Source organism: Centroberyx gerrardi, chromosome 8 (assembly GCF_048128805.1).
Source record: "Centroberyx gerrardi isolate f3 chromosome 8, fCenGer3.hap1.cur.20231027, whole genome shotgun sequence".
NCBI lineage: Eukaryota > Metazoa > Chordata > Actinopteri > Beryciformes > Berycidae > Centroberyx > Centroberyx gerrardi.
In genome coordinates this window covers 28,954,841-28,977,057 of record NC_136004.1, presented here as the reverse complement: position 1 = coordinate 28,977,057, position 22,217 = coordinate 28,954,841, and the positions used below count along the sequence as shown (strand labels likewise).

Below are 22,217 nucleotides of genomic sequence, written 5' to 3'. Positions count from 1 at the left end.
CTATTACTATAATTTAATTAAAATTGTCATTTATCGTTTAAGGCGAGCCCTAGAAGGATGGGGGGAAAAAATCAACTAATGAATTTAGAGTTGATGAAAATGAATGTGAACTGAAAAACAGTGTGATGACATTGCATGTGAATTTAAAATGAGAGTGATAATTTGTTGTTTGTAAACTCTTTTTTTTTTTTATTTCCATCAGATGTTGTCACTTCCACCTCTCACAGACCGAGGGATGAGGAACAGAACAGAACTGGTCCTGAGCAGTTACCCCATACCAGTCGCTCCATGCCAGGTTTTTATTTGGCTGCCAGAGAGTGCATCTGGCAGAGAGCCAGCACCACCCAGCGCCTGGGAGATCTTTTATTCATAACGGGACCCGTCGGTACACTAGGTGAGACATTGCACCGTGTCTTAATCTCTGCAGACATTTACAGAATAATAAGTTTAACATTAAAGATGCAGGATTGACGTATTTCACCTTACGTCAGTGATGTATAACTACTGAGAACTCAAGAAATAAGTAACGAGGGAGGAGGAGGAACTGAAACTACTAAAACTGTTTGCCTGGACATTTTTTTTGCCATCGCACAACTTGCTGGAAATTGTGCAGCTTTCCATCAAGTTAAGAAACTTTTGGTCGTATTTGGTTGGAAAACAAACATAGCCTGGTAGGTAAAAATTTGGTGGGTTTTTAAAAAAATGGTTGAATTGCTATTTCATTGTCAAAAAAATCACATTATGCTCTCTCATTTCATTTGAGAAATCGCACGATGCACTTCTGGCTTGGCCTTATTGTCATAGCGTCATAGTCATAGTTTTCAATTGACGCTACCTAATCGCTATCATATGAGTGCATCACGACGGTTAACTGAATGGCAGGAGCAGGACGCTAGTTAGCTAGCTGCAGATCGTGTAGCTGCCATGCTTAATTGGGGGAAAAAACAATGAAGCGTACAGAAATTAATGGGAGATCCGGCCTGATCTACTGTACAACTATGGATTGGACCAATTCCATGACCTGAGTTCCTCTAAATATATTACAACACAGAAGTCAGCCTGCACCGCATTATAAAGACCATGCCACAGAATTGACATATTAATGTATTAGACTACTGAAGTAGTTTTGTTCGACTGATTAAAGGTATATGGATTTTTTTTGAATGGCTTTTTGTAGGCTGACTTGTCAAACGATCTAGGGAAGCCGACACAAGCCACGCCTCCCTCTCACATGTCATAATGTCGCCTTTTTGAATTTTGACTCAATTATTCAGCTGAAGCCCGTCTACGCCAATACTTCACCAATCTGCTGATTAATTAGTTCATTAGTTCTATCATTATTAATACCAGTGTTGGGGAAGACTATGATTTGTTCATATAATGTTCAACTCAAAAACAAGACTAAGTCCTAAAAAGCTACTCAAGTAAAATTAAAATTACCTTTGAAAGCACTCAGAGACTTATGACAGTAGTGTTCCTCAAAAAAAAACACACTCAAATACACTGCTTTCCATTTGAAGCAAATTCAACCACTAATGAAGTCACTTCCATCTGCAGTGCATTTGGTCAGAGGTTAGACAACAAATCACCTCATTTGTGGCATCAAACAGCAGTCCAGGGGTCCCATTTCCCTCTGTGAGATCCTCATTCATTGAGAGCTAATGATGTATAAACAATCATCCCATCCCATCCCATCCCATCCCATCCCACTAGTGGGCCACACAGGAGAAATACATGAAAAACTTGGATGGAGCTGCTGCCAATGCAATAACACAGCAAATTTCCCAGTGTTAAGTCTTGATTTTACAGTGACAATTATTTTAAGTTGAGGTTGATTGCAGAGTTGTTTGTCTAATCATAAAGCTGATATGGTTCTGTGGCAGGGATTCAAAACTATCAAAACTGTTAAATTAACCTCTGACGGGTGTGGATTTAGAGGCAAAGTGACAACTAACACTAACAATTCTGCTGTGTAGATGATTTTTCTCTCATACCAGGCACTGAAGTGTATTTAATGTTTTAAATAATTCAGTACAAGTCAAAGGAGAGGGCCAATCAACAATATCACACCTGTAAAATCCACGAACACACAGGAACTTTGGTGGAGTGTGAGTCTCTTACCTGGCCGTCTCCTTCCACTCCATCTCCTGTCCGTCCACAGACAGCAGCTCGTCCAGCTCGGTGAAGAGCTGCGGGGGCGCCGGGCCGTCATCCTCCTCCCCGAGGATGAAGCGGATCCTCTCGGCCGCCGGCGAGACTGCGGAGAGAGGGAAAATACTGCGGGTCACAGGTTGGCACTGGTGCCCGTTCGGCAAGGCTTTGGGCAACGGCTTCCCCTCGCCCGCTGAGCCGTTCACGACGGCCTCAGGAGGAGGCGGAGGAGGTGGGATTTTCACCACCACCACCTCTTCTCCTCTCTCGTCCTCTTCCTTCTCCTCCTTCTCTTCTTGGTTGTTGTTGTTGTTGGACATCTTTGCGACCCGATGACCCCCCTCTGCTCTCCAAATCAGGGTATGATCCTCAGTCAAGTTGCGGGTGTGTAGGTGACAGTCGGTAAGCTGCACAAGCTCACCAGCGCAGAACCCCCAGAAGCCCCAAGAACAGCAGCAAAACCCTCATTAGAGTCTCGGGTGGAAGTGACAGCCGCTCTCGATTGCCCGCTGCAGCACTTTGTGAACCAGGTAGGAGGGGGGCCGAGGGGGTTTAGGGGTCCCCTCAGTGACAGTGTCCCCTCTGCTAGCCCCTTCTCCCCCCCACCACCCCCCCCCCCCCCCTTACTGCTCAAACAGGCCTTCGCCATTGGCCCTCCAGCTTTGGCACACTGCCCCGGAGCCCCTCATTAACAATTAGGAAATGGTTCACAAACTACCCTATTCTGTACCAGAGAGGCTTTGCTTTCCTTCCCCTTGTCTTCTCATTTGAATATTTAGTCAAGCATCAGTGCATCTAGAAAAAAGAGCCACACAGAAATTCAAAGGGGACTGATATAGAAATACTTTTCAACACTACTCAAACATGCTTTATATGGTCCGAGGCCATTATAGTATCTTCAAACAAGTGGAAACTCTAATTGAACTTTGCATGAGAACAACTGAGGAGCCCACAAATAATGACGAGCCCGTTTTCATGAAAACAGGCCCATGCATGTAGAAAACTCCACACATTACCTTTTTGTCATGAGCAAAGAACCGCAGAAGACGGGTCTTACCAGCAAACACGCTACATCATTAGAGCAACTGCTTGTTTATGGAAAGCCACACAACAGTTAAGTACGTATGGTTTCTCTGCATGAGGAATCAGACTTGTAGTGTGTAAAGAGAAATATCCAGGAATAAGACAAATCCAGTGAATCCCCCCACATGCATGCATCGTGGAGATCGACATATCGGTTTTCCAAACAGTAGCCTAAAACGAGTTCACTGTGCCTCCAACAGTCTCCACCACTAACCCCCATTTCATTTTGGCTCTGAGTCAGATTCCTTGGACCGGCGACCCCGTGCCCAGCCGAGGCCCGGCCAGAGCGACTGTCACCGCCACCAGGACTCGTGCTGCGTCACGTCAGTCAGAAGGAGGCTGCAGAATGTATCGCACACCAGAGACGACAGAAATACATTCACAGTTTCATCTTGATGGAATGAGCATAAATTAATTCAAGATTCAGATGCTGTCAGTGTCTCCGACTCGAGTCGGAATTTATTGGTGGCTCGAGACTTGACTTGACACATGGAGAAATTACTTTGCACTTGACTTGTATTCCAGTGACTTGAGACTTGACTTGCAAGAAAATGACTTGATAATAAGTTAAATATAAACACGATTATAACATATGATTGCAATGATAATTGCTATTTTGGGGTTTTTTGCTGTTATGTGAGAGTGTGTGTGTGTGTGTGTGTGTGTGTGTGTGTGTGTGTATGTGAGACAATGAAGCCTCCTGATCCATACTGGTTAAAAAAGAGCTTCAGTAAGTACCGTGGCACAAGAGTGTTGACTATGGTTCGCCCAATATGGCTTTTTCAAGGCTAGTACCTTTATTTTTTAGATTAAAGTTGCCAGTAACGGATATTATGTGCATATATTCAATGTCTTTACATCTTTGCAGAATGTGCTTCTTGTCAGGGTGGAAAAGCATCAGAAACAGCATTTAGACCATCATGGGACACTAAAACTCTCCACTGAAACCCAGACTAATGAAATTCTTTCAGTGTTCGCAGCTCTTTAAGGCAGATTGATCCACCACACCTATTCAATGGTAGGGGAAACTCTGGGATACATTACTGTCTCTGTGCTGGGTCGATGTGTTATGTGTTTTAACTCACTGTCTTATTGTTTGTATAATGTATTTAACTGTATTGTTTTGTTTTATTGTCTTTTATAATGCTTCATTTGTCTGTTACTACTCCTTATTTGCTGCTGTCTTGGCCAGGTCTCCCTCGCAAAAGACATTCTGAATCTCAAGTGGCCTTCCTGGTTAAATAAAGGTTAAATAAAAACCGCCGACAGTCAGTGTCGGCGGTGGACGACACTGACTGGCCGATATCCAATATTTAATATAAGGCCAATATTAGCCGGATATATTGGTCTAAACCTAGTGCTGACTCTCTAACTACAAGCCTGGAGTTTCCTCAACACTTGATCGGCAAGTAGGTATATTTTCTGCAAGTCAACATATATATATATACCACCCTAAACGTTACCACAACTACCACATTTAGTCATTCATTCATACATTCAGTCAGTCAGCAACATTCCTATGATGACTGAGGTAAATGAGGTAAAGGCTTAAGGTTTTCCCCTCACTTTGTGTCTTCTGCGGCACAACAACAACAACAACAACAACAACAGTAGCAGCAGCAGGTACGAGCCAGACGAGCAGTTGTGAGATTACTAGGTGGGACACAAACTTTCTGCTGGCACACACACACACCCGTCGCCGCAAGCTGCAACTAGCCTAAGTCACAGAAGTCGGTTTAATAACACCCTAGGCAGAATAATGTACATGTGCATTTTACACATTTAGCTGACGCTCTCATCCACGGCGACTTACACTGAGTACAGTAAACAGTAAAACGAGCTTAAATGGCTGTATCGCCGAGATTACAAGCAACCAATAGTGAGGAGGGCAGGTCAGAGGGTCAAAGCCTCAGCACCTGGTAATAGATGTTACAAACCATTGAATGTGCATATAATATAGAAGTGCTGGGTAGAGGAATAAGAGTGTGTAGCATCTTCCTTTTAAGTGAGATTGCACTTCTCACACTTCTCACTATAAGTCAAAAATTTGGAAATGAATGAATTAAGTTTCTCATAATACATAGTGGGCATCAATAACAGTTTGTTTTTTTTGTTTGTTTTCAAAATTATCCAGGAAAGATTTCCAATCATCTGTAAATATTGATTAGAGACTGATGCTGTCTATCCATGTTATCCAGCGAAAGCCCAAGCTGGTAACAGGCAGAGTGTTGGTGTCAATGCAATACTGTCCCACTCGAGCAGTTGCTAAGAGAAGGGAAGGGGGGGGGGTTGGTTCAGTGCAGAGTGAAAGCAAAGAGGGGTGAGAGCGAGTACGAAAAGGAGGGATAGAAATGAAAATCCCATCGTTCAAACGCAATTTCAAAGCTCTGTGTGCTCTAGCCAAGAGCCATGGGCATACAAAGGGGACTTTGTCCCAGCAGCGGAGGCTCATGGGATAGGGGATGGAGGAAGAATGCCCGCTGCCCGGCAGAAAGCTTAGTGTGACTGCCACTAAAGGCCTGTTTAGTCCCACTCTTGACATGCATCCTACACAAATACCTTCCATCTCCTCCGACCTTTTTGAAAAAACTAAAACTCACCACAGCAAAACGCTACATGGGATCTAATAGCAAGTTTATTGTTTGTGACTGTCCATGCAGCGATACTGTAACTCCGCTTCACCTCTTTCAAAGAAATGAGAGGATCACTGAGAATACAGGAAATGTTTTCCATGCCACAAAGTCTGACATTCAGTATGCAGGGCAGCTAGTGCGCAGTGCCACAGGGAGCGAGCGGGGCTCGGCCTGAATGCAGAGTGACACCCTGAGGGTGATTCATTGAAAGCACAGTATTTATACCAGGACAATCCAGCTCTGGTATTTTGTTGTGATAGCTGATGGGGGCGAGTCCTGATGGGAATGTAACAAATAGCAGCTGGCGAAGCACCTGAGTGGAGAGGACCACTGCCCTCTCTTCAGGTGTACTGCAGGAACAAGATTAAGGCGACCGAATTTCCACCGTGCTTTCAGTCCGAACAGCACAAAGCAGCCCATCACAGCAGGGTTGAGTTTAGTTTTGCTTTTAGGTTTTCATGAACAGAACAAGAGGGCTTACATACACTAGGAAAGCTCAGCAACACAGCCAAAATTTTTTGGGAATCGTTTAATCCTCTGGCAATCAGGATTAAGTCATCAAAGTCTAAATTCTTCCAGTGTTTCCCACACACAGACTTTACTTGGACGGGCCGCCCAGGTATATTAACGGCCGCCAAAGTATATTTGGCGACCCATTTTAGCATTTTTTATTTTTATTTTTTTATCCGTCCGAGAGAACGACGCCACCCGCGATCGATTAACTAGTGGACAATCTCCCCTCGCTCTGCTCTACCCCTCCAGGGTTTCCCACACATAGAAAACTTTGTGGCCGACTGAATTCCCAAAAAGAAGAACTAACACTTAACGTTACTCGGAATACAGCTGAGTTTCCGAGATTAGCACGCTGTATAGCCTAGCTGCTAGTCAGTATCCACTGAGTGGACCGATAACGTTAATATTAACTTGTTAACTCTGACTCTGAATGTTTGCTCCCTCAATCCAGATTAATATTGAAAAATATTTTCAAAGAAGGAAAAGGACTGGTCCTGAGGAGGAGCAGGACAGTCTGGACCAGAGGAGCTGAGCAGTAAAACAGAGCAGATAATAATGTCAAAGGCTGTAATGTAACGATGTAAAGATACAGGAGAGACTGACAGCACAGAGAGATGCAGCAGGGCAGAAAGCAGATTTCTCTGCAAAAGGAGTCTCATTTCTATTCTTCACCTTATAGACAAAAGCAACAACAAACAGTGTAGCACTGTTTATATTTTTAAGTTATGTTATCTTTGACACAAAGTACTTTAGATATATACAGGTTAGTTATTTGTTTGACAAATGGAACTATTTAAAATGGAGTACATTAGATAATTTTTCGGCCATCCAGGTAATGGGATCCTTTATTGATATTAGCCTATATATTGACAATATAAGAGAATACAAGAATAAAAAGGCACTCAAACCCCACCCCACCCCCCCCCCCCAAATGCCAACCCACCTACCACCTCAAATACATTCGAATTCTGTGGGAAACACCGTCTTCTCATTCAAATTATTCCAACTTTATTTTTCAGTCGACGTTCCTCTCATATAACCATCTTGTACAACATGGTGCACATGCTTTCCACCATAGCAAAGGCTAGATTACACCAACTGGTTCTACGGAAACCAATTACTAAATTACTGAATTACTAAAGTGTGCAAATGTATGTGAGTATGTGGGTAAAACTGGGTAAAAAGTACTTCAATTCTTGCCTCTGACTGCCCTGCTCTTGGCCTGCCTGCTGTGCTGCTATTGGCTAAACTGACCATTCACACAGAAGCACACAGGCAAAGCAAATGAGTCATCCTGACAGGTATGGGAGGATGCTGTTACCAATATTGGGGATGTAATGGAAATGTTACATAACGGGTAGTGTAAAAAACTAAAACCTTCTGCTCTCTGGAAGTAAAGTAATATGAGTAATGCAAAGTGCCCAACTCGGACCAGTAATGCCACTGAGAGGTACAGTACCATATACTGAGAGAACTGCAAGGGTCCCAGGACGGAGCCTTGCGGGACACCAAACCTCACACTAAGGGAGGAAGATTATTTATTTGTTTGAATGTATAAATTCCAGTTTATCAGACTGATAAGAACTGAACCAGCGCGGTACAGGTCCACAAAGTCCAATTTCACTTTCAAGGCAATCTAAAAGTACATAGAGATAAAGGTATAAGTAGTAACAGAGAGCCACAGTCAGAGGCAGGTAACAGATCATTTGTGACCATATTGGTAGGACGGTTTTTGTATTGTGATGAATCCAGATAGAATGGGTTCATAAAGTTTATATTTCCAAAATCTATCAGTTGGTGATTTGCTGCTTTTTCGAGTAACTTTGAAATTAAGAAGTGAGCGAGATGGGGTCTATAATTCTTCAGGTCATTTGCTTTGTTTAATAAAAGGGGATTGATTTGCATTTGTATTTCCTGCAAAGCTGTTTCAGAGCTCTGGGAGTCTCTGTATACCAATGTGCAAGCATTTTTCTGAGTGCATTTCTTATTTCTAATGGCGAGAACACAATCAATAGAGCTCTGCAGGCTGCAGCATTGAATCCAATCTGTGAACGTGTTCAGTGAGATAAAATTTAAGTATTCATTTACTGAGGAAAGTGAGGCTGGTAAATGAAAAGGTTTGAGCATTGACGAGGCCTGATTGTTTGCAGATTTAACTTCAAAGATAATCAAAGAGCATTCAAGGACCAAGAGATTCAACTGAGCTCCTGACTGAGTTCTGCAATATCAGCTCAGAGAGAAAGCACCAGGTCGATGGTTATGCATGTGTTCGTGAGGATACAGAGTCAGATACATTTAAAAATGCATTTTGCCGTGGATCTGCTTCACTGTCAAGGTGTCAAGGTCACCCTAAAATATTTTAACACCGTTAGAAAAACAGCTATTGGTGATTTGAATTTGATTTCTAGGCCCATTTTGTTGTTTTGTGGTGTATTTGTCCTGTGGGTAACTGGCCAAATGTAAACAACATAATGTCACATTGAGATATTTCCAGCAGCTACAATGAAGTCTGATGGCAGAAAATGTTTCAGCTATTAGAACATCAACAATAAACGCACAGCAATATAATCACAGTTCTTTCTAGAGCCGCCATTTTGCACCGACGTTCAACGATCATACAGGGAGAAATCCATCGTATAAGAGGCAGAGAGACCAATTTCCCCGACAGTAGATTTAATATTATAATACATACATAGACCATGATGCAATGTGACCACAAGATATGTTGTGTTTTGAATAAGGAGCGGAGCCACGATCACACACACACGGCGCAGTATGTTACAAAGTAGTTGGCATAGATACATTTTTAATCCCATACACCCACCTTTAACTGAAAGGTCTATCTATCTAACAGTGTAAGAGTATTCGAGGGTGGATTTTTCTGTGAAATTCACCAACTACAGAGGCTTCATCTGATGACACTGTAAGGTCTGATAGGAAGTCACCAAATTCTGTGAGAAATGTGGCATAAGTCCTCTGGGTCTAGCTACCCATGTATAATGGATTTGTCTGCACTCTTTGTCATAATTTCCGGATCAGTCCAGACTGCAGTTTGCCCTCACTTCATTTTGTTCTGCTCGGCTTTCCAAGCATGAGTAACTGCTGGCTATCAGACGTTAACATCCATCTCCTCGTACCCATAAACCCTTGTGTTTTGGGGATGTTTCCTGCCATTGGTTCCGATTACGATTACTCACTCCTAACAAACCGCACTGCAGTTCTCTGGGAAGAGGATTATGACTTTGCATTTTCAGGTGTCTCTGTGCCGTTATTTGGTGCCACCTGAATTCGAATGTGAGCGTTCTCACCTGAACGAACGAACTGAACTACAGGAGTAAACGCACCAGAGTCCGAATAAACCGCTTCAAACGTGTGTGGTGTGAACTCAGTCTGGTCTAAATTGACTGTGAGCTAGTCTAACCAAATTTCTGCCCCTGAGGATCAACCCAGTGACCCTTTCTAAGCGATTACAGAAGGTCATGTTGTAGCAGAAAAGGAGGCTAAACGGACTAATTATAATCTCATGAGGACTAAGCGGTGTAGTGTGGTTGTGGATGGGTGGGGTGGGACGAGGAGCATTGTTGGCCGAAGGGTCGATCACTGAAGATTAGCTCATCAGGCTGAGCAGAAAGACACAAAGTCAAACAAAGGTATTGCCTTTTTGAGGGCCCAAAGGATCTATCCAATCAATATCCACAGACTTCTACTGATATGATTTCTTTTCGCCAATTTACTGTCGTATGACACTATTAAAGGGTTTTTCCAACAAATGATCTGTTGGTCTGTGGACTGCAGTGTATTAGGTGAAACCCACGAGACTCGGCCTTTGTGAATTATCTGATCCACAAAACTAATATCTACAGTATGTGTGTGTTTGCATGTGTGTGTGTGTGTGTGTGTGTGTGTGTATACATGATTTGCTATCTGTGAGAGAACCAGTTTGAGTTTTAGACATATTTGTGAAGGGAGATTATTTGCATCACTTCTTCGAGGGGTTAGTTTAGGATTAGGACTTGGATTTAGGGTTAGGATTATAATTAGCATTAGGTTTAGTTTAGGGTGAGGGTTACAGTTAGGCATGTAGTGGTGAGGGTTAAAGTTCACGGTTTGGGAATGATCGGACTCAGTGGAGGGGCCTCACAAGTGTAGTAATACAAACGTGTGTGTGTGTGTGTGTGTGTGTGTGTGTGTACATATGCACATTGTGTGGAGAAGAGTTCACAGTGGAGTGAAATAGAAAGACATTCAAGAAAGCTTTGGGAGAAAATACTATTTTTCACTCATCTATAATTTCTGTTTCTTCTTTGACCAAATATTCTGATGAAGTTTGATAACAAGGATACATTCTGTGCAGTATATTATAATGCAGCTCTCTTAATTTGTTTATAATACATTTGTGAGGAAGTAACCAGGCTCCCATCTAATATCATTGATTATTGAACCCCGATAAAATGTACTTTTTGTCCTATTCTTTGTTTTTAGTGAAATCATTTGCATATGAATTTGTTGTTACATCGTTTATCGAGGAGATTTAACTCATTAAGCATTAGAAAATTAGTATTTTAAATTGTATTATGTTCTAATGCCTGCTGACCTTTTACTTAACGTTTCAATCCAGGGGGAATTGCTTTACAGATGGAGTTTGAATTCTTTGAATGTGACTGGGAAATTGTATAAGGTCATAAAATCCTCGTAGGATATGTTGCCTCTATCATCAAATAAGTTTAAAATGAAACCAAAAAAAAAACTATAATCCCTCACTGCAAACTCTGGAATGTCGCTGTTGTTGAGAGAAATCCTCCTTGTTCCTTTCAGGCAACGTCTTACATATTTGGCAGCAAGTGAAGCAGCGTTGTGTCAGTGTGTTCAAAGGAAGAATATACTTTGTATTGGAAGTGATAGCTGTAGACTTTTATTTTATATATTGCTGTTGCCAGATAAAACCTTGCATCTCCATAATTTCAATTTTTCAGGAACTAAGAAAAGCATGCATCCTTGTTTTCACCTTTATGACCATGTACTTTTAATAGGGGAGCATGTAATCCTTCAGTTGAAGTTAAAACATGAAAATCGCCAAAATTAGAGTTTCTATATGTCATTCAATAAACAGCAGAATACATCACAGCAGCTATAGCTTGCTCTTTCTGGTTTTGGTGCAGAGTATCTAAGTAATCTTCATAATCTACTTTGAGAGAATTTGATCCCAATGAAAAAAAAAAGCTTGGAAAAAAAAAAAATGTGCTCATCAAAACGAGCTGGGGTCACACGGTCCCGCAGCAGACACACAAGCAACCAGGAGGCCAGCACACGCAGTCCCTGCAGCGTCCATCTGACCAAACAAGAGGATTTCGGCCCAGACGGCAGACGAGGGCCTTCCCCTGGGGGCGGCCATGTTTCCCAGAGAGAGCGAGAGGGAGGAGGGCAGTCAACAACAGAGAGAGAAGTGAGGTGTACTGTATGCCTGTCATGCAGACTGGAGTTTTAGTTCTGCAAATATCTCTCTGATTTCTCTGGAGTCACAAATAATCTCATTGATTGAGTTAAACCTCAATGGGCGGAGCCAAACAACCACAGGTTTTAAGTTAGCCAATGGAAAAGAAGGAAGGTCAAAATAGAAAAAATATATATAAATGGCAATGACTTCTTTTTTCATTCCTTCATGACCATGGCATTCATGATGTTGAAGGTCAGCAGCTAGCTAACTAGCTTACCTAGATAGCTATAGGCTAGTATGGCTAGTTTGAACTTGAAGGTCAGCTAGCTAACTAGCTAACCTAGATAACTTATATGGCTAGATTGTATTTTTTCAGTTAGTAGCAGAGTGCTAGGCTTCATAATATTAGCTTCCTTGTCTCTTACCTTTTGCCTTTTTGTTTCAGTCTAACGTTACTTAGCTGGAAAAGCTGTAGTACTTTGGCTCCGCCCACTGAGATTTAACTCAACCAATCAGATTATTTCTGCCTCTGGGAAATGTTTGTATGACTAAAACTCCAGTCTGTGCCTGTCGCACTGCAGCTGGGCTCAGACCCCGGACGCACACTTGCCCTCCTTATGGGAGGTTTGCCTTCTCTGTATTTATGTTCAGCTGATACTTTATTTTTTTCTTTTGAGGGGGTTTCAAGTTGTTTATGTTTTTTCTAGCATTGCAAAAGACCAAAAAATATATTGCACAGGATTTGCTGCTTCCAGGCACAGGTGTGTTTTGTGTTGCGATGTGTGTGTGATATAGCTTCAAGGGAAATACCAGCGTTACAGCGTTTTCTCTTGCCTCTATCACTCCCCTGCTACTTCACATGTGCCAAGACTCTTATTCAATGCCCACAACATGCTGAAAATGTACAACTGAAAATAGCATTCCCACTCACTTTGAGACACTTTGCTATTCCATTAACAGACTTCCCCATCAACAGAAAACTATAATCCATGTTTAGGAACCAAGCAGTGTTCATTTTGCACTAGTTTGCTGAGTTTGGCACGGCGGTTGGTACTGACCTATGATATAATCAGTACATAACCTTATCCCACATGATGACATGTAATGGAAAATGGTTAATAAACAATGTAAAATGGAATGTGAAAAGTACAAATTTATGTATACAAAATGTAAGATGTACAATGAAGGAAATGAGCCATTTACTGTCTAGTCATACTAACTGTGCTGTGTATGCTCTCTGTTTGTATTGTAATGCCATTTCGCTGCTCACTCCATTAACACCTTAATTCCATGACAGTACTTTACATAACATCAACAGCATTTACGCTACTTTACCCCTATGAAACAGCTGTGTTGACTGTAAACGAAACGTCAATGCTCAGGTTCTCCTGCCAACATAGTCGCATTTTCCTTGAATGGAGAATTACCACTGAGGCTGTAAACAAACCAAGGCTTGTAAGGTTTCTTATGTTTCCTCACCTCAGCCTGACTCCACTGGGTTTTTCAGGAATGGAGAATGGTTATTTTCCCCTTTGACACACATATATATTTTAGTATTATACAACGGGGTTTTAACAGGTTTCCAGCGCCGAAGGGTCATGAAAGTCACTCAACACACAAATGGCCATGAAAGTCTTCAAGTCAGAAAACGAAAAACACCAAAATTGCAGTTTTGTGGTTTTGAGTAATCTAAATGCAAAGGTGAAGACATGGAGCAGCCATACAGGGTTGGATTTGAAGGGGAATAGGCAATAGAAAACAATAATTAATTGAATGAAACAAAAACTGCCCTCACACGCTCAATCACTTCCTCATACAGTTCTAATAGACATGAAGCATAGTCAGAGGAGCAGCTGATCTCTGATGCAGAAAAAAGGACAAAAAAGTGTTCTTCCTTTGTTACTGTGGCCATCACAGCACTTGGAAAGTAGATAAGTCAGGGATGTATCACTAATGTATGATCACTCTACAACAAACACACAATTCAGCTCTGTGTAACAATAAAAAGGATTTCTCTCTCATCTCTGCTTTTTGCCACGGCCAAATTCAGCCATGGCAATGGGAAATAAGACACTTCACCTCTCCCTCTATACCTGAGCGCTATAAAACTTCATCATGATGGGATAAAAGTCATTTTAAGTTTATAACAGTGCTGCATGGACGCACCTTGGCAAACTGAGCCACCATCGAAAACTGAACTATAACTACAAATCTTGACGCCTCAGCTGCAATTTTAATCTCAGTCATATGCAAATGACTTTTGATAACATCACATGACGGGAGAACTTAGTTTTGGATTCTTCATCTCTTAGTTTGCATGGACTGCATGTTGCCATACAGTGATGTATATATAGCAATATACATACTATATATATAGTTACATTTTTTATCATCCTAAAACAACACATAATCTAGCATGTTACAATAATGCACATTGTTGTATAAGCAATGCTTCTATGTAATTATGTAATAAGCTATAAGCTGTGTGTGCTGATGGTGAAGTTACTGATGTTAACTAGCCAACACTACTGTATTCTCTATAGAAGAGATTAAGACAATTAGGGAGCCAGGGAGCTGAAATCATATTCAAATAAACTGATGATTAATTAGGTCTGTATGTCTTCGCCATGCATGCACCATGGTACTGTGCAGAAATCTTGTTTCACAGAAACAGGGTTAAATGGCTCTAATGCCAATGCATCATTCGAGCCCTTTGGTTTCTAACTGTTATATTGTTACTGTGCTTCTGAAATGATGCTCTCCTGACCTGGAATACATTTTTCTCAACTGCAAGCCGTTTTCTTCACCACAGCAGTTCACCTCTGTAATGATGCAGCAGTTTAGGACTGCATCTCCTCACAGGCCAGAGGAAGGAAACACCCAAACTCACATTTACTGATTATGGGTGATTTTAATCTCACAAATCCAAACAACAAACTGCCCAAAATGAGTGAAATGCCCAAACATAGAGGGCAAATTTCTGGATCACATATCCAGCACAATAAAGGAGTCACATCACACCGGCTCCCGTTCCCTCCTTGACCACTTTGACCAGGCTCTGATCCAACTTATCCCCACATTTAAAAAAGGCTAATCCTGTCAAACGAAGTGTGAGGAAACGGATTGGCAAGGCCGTAGAGTAACTGCAGAAACTGTTTACACACAACAGGTTGGAATATTTTCCCCAATAACACCCAAAGGCTCGATGGCTACGCAGACACAGTCACTTCACACATCAGCATCAAACTCTGGTTTACCTCTGAACTCAAAGCACTGTGAAACCAGGACCAATGGAAGAAGTCCAGAATCTGTCAGGAAAAGGAAATTAGACCTACAGCTATCCACTCTGTATCAGCATCAGCAGGGTCGTTCACACTCTCCAGGAAAGTATTGATTCAGTTCTACACAGACTGGTGTCTGTGAGCATAGTGCTGCTGGTGAAAACTACGTCAGCCTTCAAATCATTCTGTAATTACTGTATGGATCAAAATATTTAAAAAATATATATAGTAAACTTCAGTGGAACATAAGGTGCTCGTGAAGAAATGCAAAAATGTGGGACAAAAGAAGGGGAGCCAAACCCGGCAGCAACACAGAAAAGGACTGATTATTTAAAAAGCCTATATTTTCTGGGCATATCTGGGATAAACATGAATTAAAAAGTGTTTCGACCTCATAGGGTCAAACACAACCAAGTGACATGATTCCTTATATAGGTAAACACAGGAAGCAATCAATTAATGTCAACTTATAATCATTTGACCCATTTACAATCAATTAGTGAACATTTGGTGTCACATTTGGTGTACACAAAAAAATAAACAAATTTCAAAAAAGGTGTATAATCAATTTTGCCATTTAAACCTGGATATAAAGCAAAGATACCAAAGCATCAAATTTAAAAACCCAATCAGTTTCTCTCTTTAACAGCTTGCCCGCTCTAATGGATTATTCATTCTGTCATTACTGTTAGCCTAAAGTCTTACTAGGAGAGTCAGGGTAAGAAAACACAGTAGTAGCTGTATAAGAATTAGTAACACTGCTCTTCAGATTACACTGCTGCTCTGTTTCCCTCTCTAAACAGCTAGCAACATGATATGACAGGATGAAACACTGGCATGACATCAAGAATCACTCCTTCAGCCGCTCTGCAGGCTCATCACAGACCAATTCACCCCCAAGTTACTCAATGCTACCAGCTTCAGATTGTGATCAAGGATCAAAACCACAAAGCGCAAATCTGTAAAGCGACAACCTTTGCTCAACATGCACGGCCAAAGTCAGCGGGCAGGACAGTTTACCCAGATGAGCTGATAGTAATCTATTCTCTGATAGCTGTTAGGTCTGGAATACGAGCCGCTGAGTCAGCACAAACGAGTTCAGGAGTAACTGGGTCCTCTTGTCACTTCATATGTAAGCGAGCATGTGTGCATTCTCCAGAAATGACAGCAGCCTGCCTCATTTTTGGATTTGATTTCAAGGAAGGACATTTTAAGGCCTATTCCCACGGGACATGTGGGGACTTCATGTAATTAATGAATTACCCCCATCCTCTCGTTCGAATTGCACGGGATTAATATTATCTGGGGACTTCTGTCGTCACCAAAAGAGACAGATGATCTCTGCAGTTATTACAGATCACTGGACGTCCGCAGGTATTATTACTGCGAATATGGCTTTAGTCACATGTTCATTCAAACCTCAACCTTGAATTCTGTGGAGAAAAAATGCTGACATCAAGAAAGAGTTGGGCTTTGGCTTGGCTTGAAGTCCCCATCACCCCACGTAACCTTTCTGTCTCTTTCTCAAGTTTCCCTCGAACCGGCCGAACCTCTTTGTCCGAGCGTCCGGGCCGCAGCAGCCGGGCCTGGGGGGCGCAGCGCACTTTACAGTGCATGAAGCTCCAGCCAACCAAGAACGCATGCATGCACAAACACACACAGATACAAACACACACACACACGCACACAGATACAGTTACACTCACATGTCCAACCAAGCAGACAGGCACAGAAACACACACACACACACACACACACACACACACGCTCTACTCAGAGACTTGTATCATCGGTGAGTACAGTCGTATCAGAACAGCTATTACTTCCACACCGAAAATTCACTCTGCTCTGTCGAAACACACTCGTCACCCGGCGGCGCACGCACAGCTCTTCCCGGTGACTAAGTGGACTCAGCAAGTCCCTCGGGGTCACGGGGCGATACAGGGGGCGTTTTTCTGCAAAAGGGAACGGGTTAGCAGCAGTCGGCGGCGACAGACAGGCGCGCGCCCTAATCCGCCCTGACACGGCGCCCGTCAGAACTTACTGAGGGGTTTGAGGATGCTGTTGCTGGCCTCATCATTGTTTTCTGCGTCCGACTTGTCAGAGACGTTCTCCGTCAACCTCTCCTTTCTGTCCTTGTGGCCGGCTCTCCGGCGGTGGCGTCTCCGGCGGCGGTAGCTCTTGGGCACATGCACGCCGATGTAAATGGTGTGGTGACCTGCCAGGGGAAAGGACAGAGCAACAGCAGCATTAACACTCCTAGTTTCTGTCACAAATATGGCTCTAAACAACAAATTCAGACTGCTATGCTGCAAGTTATGCAAGCATCCTTTGAGACACTGAATTTCACACGTGATTGTCTATCCAGAAGTGCAAAACTAGGGCCGTAAACATCTAAAAAGGTGCTACAGAATGTGCACAACATATAACCGTAACCCAATATTGACCACTTTTCAATACAGTTAAACAGGGAACATTTTCCCGTGGCCCAGAATAGAGCCAAAGGAGAGAGAGCGGGGCTGTGGAGGTTGCAGTACACTGTCAAAATAAATATTTGGACCGAAAAAGAAGTAGCAGGTAGCAGTGAAGACTCTGCGGCTGCTCGCAGGACGACACAGCTGTTCCGCACGGGTCGGCGCGGCACCCACAGGACCTGCAGCTTCACATGCAGTCGAGTGGTTTAGGGTCAATAAGACAGGCGGACTGGACTGTTTGGGGATAACATACCAACATGCCATATGTATGTTGGTAATTGGAAAACTTGATAAAGTATTTGGTGCAAGAGAAGTTAGAGCTATTTTTGTATTTATTACGAATATTATTGACTTATTACTTGTGTAAGTGTCGGATTTCAGAGGGAATTTTATCTAGTCATACACATTTTTTACATTACTTTTTTTTTTTACAAAATGCATTGTATCATATCACAAACACATCTTCTTTTACAGTCACTATAAAAGTCACAAAATATATACAATACTAACACAAGATGCTGCAACTGAAATAACATATCAATTAAAATATACATCTGTCAGTATCTGACAATACCATAAAATGCAGCTTTTTGTGATTCAGACCAAATATTATGTTTGTTTGTTTTGTTTGTTTGTTTGCTGTCTCTCTACTGGTGCTTTACAAAAATTCCATCTTTCCCTCTTGGAATGCTAAGTGATATTTTTCAAACTTTGAGGTTGGAAACATCCCAATTTAGAAGTGCCTTGAATGCAGCTGGAGTTGTGCGTTCGGCTCCAACACACAGAACTAAATGTACAGTGATGCTAGCTGTGGATACTGACAACATGCAGCAGACTGCCTGATAGACACATGTGAGGTTGGTATAACTGTGTGGGCTGTTTGGACAAAGAAGAAGAAGAAGAAGAAGAAGAAGAAGAAGAACACAGAGGAGAACTGGGTCCCAGCAAGAAACGACAAAATCTGGTCATTGGTTTGGGAGAATTTCAAGCTTTAACAATAAAGTTGACTTTAAATCTCTGATCAGTTTTAAAGATACTTATTTGTCTTGTGTTGGAGGCAGTAGCTCTTCTTCTCTAACCACAACCACAGGTGTAGATTAGGGGGGAGACAGGCGGACACATTCTCCTAAAGATGAACTGTACCCCCCAATTATTTCTGCCTCAAACACACACACACACACACTGTATTTTAACTCACTCTGCATTTTCAGAGGCAAAGCTGAGTTTTACCGAAGCATATTTTGTGATTTGTGCTTTGGTCAGAAGCACAAACCCCTTTTTTAACTGTTTGAATTAATGTCTTTGAAGGCATTTCATCAAAACAAATTAGACCCTCATAGACTTTATTCCCACGGCGGTCATTTTGCACTTATGTCCACCCGGAACAGCAAGTACCAAGTTTGATCCAAAGTTGAAATGAAACCTACGCTTTTGACCATAACTCTCTTTTTTTCTTGTGTCTTCTTCTTTTATATTTACGGTTTATTGGTTTTCTGCATTACTCAGATGTCTGAGTGTTTGGAGTATTTGACACAAATTCTGTAACTACTTAGTATTTATACTGGAACTGTAAATCCTGTTAACATGAAACCTCTGCATGTCCTGATGGTCAACATTTCAGCATTGTTTATTTCTCTGTTCTGCGCAGACGAAGGCTACAAAGAGCAAACTCTCAGAGGAAACATCAACAGCTCTCCTTGAACAATGCCTCTATGCGATTGGTGTCAAGCGATGGCCTTTGGAGCGGAGTCTGGGTAACGCTGAGCCAAGCACTGCACATGACCCAACCAGGAAGTGGCCGAACCCCTCAAAACAACAGACAATGATCTCTCTTTAAGGACAACGGCGCTCATTATTCACTTGTGTAACAATGCCTTGTGTTTTGGGGGTTCATCTAAATTCACCGACACCGACAGTTCAGCATTCCAGGCAATTTCTGAGCATCAAGAGACGAGGCGAAAGCAAAAAAGGATGAAGAGAAACTTGAGACGAGGAAATGTTTGACTTGCTTTTAAACCGATATACTGAGCTGATATTGGCCTTTTATTAAATATTTACTATCAGCCAGTCATGTGTTCCACTGTTGATATGATGGAGGTTCCTCTTTGGAAAAAAACAAAACAACTTTTACTTCAGTCCATCAGTTATTAATTTTACCATGTTTTTCCCTGTGGCATGATGCAGGGTTGATGACAGAGAGATAGACAGAGAGAAAGAGAGAGAGAGAGAAAGAGAAAGAAAGAGAGAGAGAGAGAGACTATGAAACCAAACTCCTTAATTTTATCCCTGAAATGTCCTTAATTTCTCATTACATAAACTATCCATTAAGCTTTTTTTATGTCTTTTATGCATGGTTTACAGGGTTATTAATGAGTTATTAATCTCCCTGAATTTTACATTAAATTAGAAAGTAAGCAGTCAAACATTAAGGAGGTGTTTAAGGTGGTTTTGATGGGGTCTCCTCCATTAATGACTCCCTTAATTAATTGTAAGGGGATTTTGCATGAATTAAGGGGTGAATTCATGTAAATGTAAGGTTATTTTAAGGGATTACTGGTTGGAGAGAGAGAGACAGACTGAGGCCAGACAAACAGAGACAGAGACAGGGACAGAGACAGGGACAGAGACAGGGACAGAGACAGAGCGGTTGTACAGAAAACAGACAAGCAGCTGAAGCCAGAACCAGCATCGCCCACACCAAGTCGCTGCCCAGTAGGCTTTTGGTTCAACAAAAGATGGCACGTCTCCCATGTTTATGTGAAAACATAAAAACACAAGATCAATCGTAGACGGCTGAGGTTCTGCCGGCAAAGACAACAAACACAGGAATCATCCACTGTAGGAAACTAAGCTCTAAGTTGCTTTAAGTTCAGCTGGGAAGGTGACAGCAGATTAAACTGAAGATCAGATCAGTGAATAAACAGCATGTCGCATTTGTGGACAGATGCAGTGTCAGGTCATAATATCTTCAAACCGCAATATGCATACAAATTAAACATTAGTTTAAATTAGGGTTTGACCTGTAGGGCCTGAAGGCCAATACTGGTATGTTTTTCAGTTTCATGCCAAAAAATTATAATTATGTTTCCCCCAGGATTTTCTCCTTGTCTCTGAAACATTTAGACCATCATGGGACAATAAAACTCTCCACTGAATCCCAGACTAATGAAACTCTTTTAGTGTCAGCAGCTCTTGTAGGCAGGATGACCCACCACACCTATTCAATGGTAGAGAAACTCTGGGATAGATTACTCCCTTTAAGTGAAGAATTAATTAACACATACTGTATATACAGTATATATTGAACAGCTAAATAAATACATAAAATGTGCAAAGGAAATAGAATGTCATTTCTGGTTTTACATTTCTGCTTTTTTCTGGCCAATTTTTGCTCCAATATATCAGTCTAAGTCTATTTCAAATATACTGCATTTCAACAATATGCAATCTAACTAATATACGGCAATATCAAAACCTTGTAATATCATTAAGGGAGAAAACAGTCAATCTAATAAATCCAGTCTGGTATGACTGCCGTTTGGAGCTGCTCCATTGTAAATGAATGGGAGATTTAGGACACCTGGATTCATTGTTTTGGAGCTTTTAAACAATGTGGTTTATTTTATTGTGGTGCTACCAGCTCTGAGCCCAAACAAATCTAATATCACCAGAAAACCATGCTTGTCACTGTCACCTCTCAAAGTTTGCCAATTCAGTGTTTCCTCTGTATTTTTTTATGTATTCAGCATTGTAATGCAGTCTTACTATCTTACCAAATGTTTTAGTTTAGAAGAATTATGATTAAAAGACATTTTCTGCACTACAACCTCAACTTGAAGCATAACATTACAGAGGAAACACTGCAATTCAATGTTAATGTAGCTGTGGATTTGTATGGCATTACATGTTATCCTCTTTCCCTTTTTGCAATGGGAAACAGTAATGAATTTTAAGAAATGCAAACTTAAGTGTCTTATGGAACAGGAATAACATACATAAAGACCCAAAATCAGTGGTATTGCCTTTTACAATGTTCGGAAAGCATACATGCACTTGTGCTGTATGTCGTACTGCCATTGACAGTATGAGTAAATGAAAAGTGATATACTGATACTGCTTACACTGGTTTATTTAGTATCATTAAGGTGAATGGCAGATCCACCATGCAGCCAGCGGGCCTGACAACACGACCTGTAAGCAGATGGCAGGGCAGCGGCAATGAAAAGAGAATGAATGAGAGAAAAACAGAGAGACAGACAGAGAGAGAAAGAGAGACAGAGAGTAGAGATATCTGGGGCTGATAGAGGAACGATAAAGCAGAGCGTGACAAGGAGCGCACAGACTGGACGACAACAAGAGAGGAGGCGAGAGAGTGAGAGTGAGAGAGAGAGAGAGAGCGTGATGTACGAGAAGGAAGAGAAGGAACAAGAAACGGAGTCAAGGAGCCCGGAAAGGAAGATTTGCACACTGCCAGCGCAGCTTTGTGAGCGACTTCCTCTTCTCTCTTTGTGCGGCGGAGGAACTTCTTTTGCAGTTGCCCGTAAGCGCAGAAGACTGAATGAAATGAAATGCTTGTGTTTGCTGGGGAGGTTTGTTTAGCTCGCTAGATTGCTGAGCAGAAGCAACGCCACCGCCAGTTTCCCCAGAA

The 22,217-nt window shown here is 41.8% G+C and overlaps 1 protein-coding gene across 2 annotated transcripts in view; it reads right to left on the bottom strand.

Annotated features, from left to right (window-relative positions):
• slc4a4a (solute carrier family 4 member 4a) overlaps nucleotides 1-22,217 on the bottom strand; it is an 80,398-nt gene that overhangs the window by 46,599 nt on the left and 11,582 nt on the right. For both annotated transcript variants that reach the window (XM_071917808.2, XM_078285323.1), the window contains exons 4-5: nucleotides 17,140-17,313; nucleotides 2,122-2,257 (exon numbers count right to left, since the gene is read on the bottom strand). In XM_071917808.2, coding sequence (XP_071773909.1) covers nucleotides 2,122-2,257; nucleotides 17,140-17,313 — 310 coding nt within the window. The remainder of the gene's footprint in view (nucleotides 1-2,121; nucleotides 2,258-17,139; nucleotides 17,314-22,217) is intronic.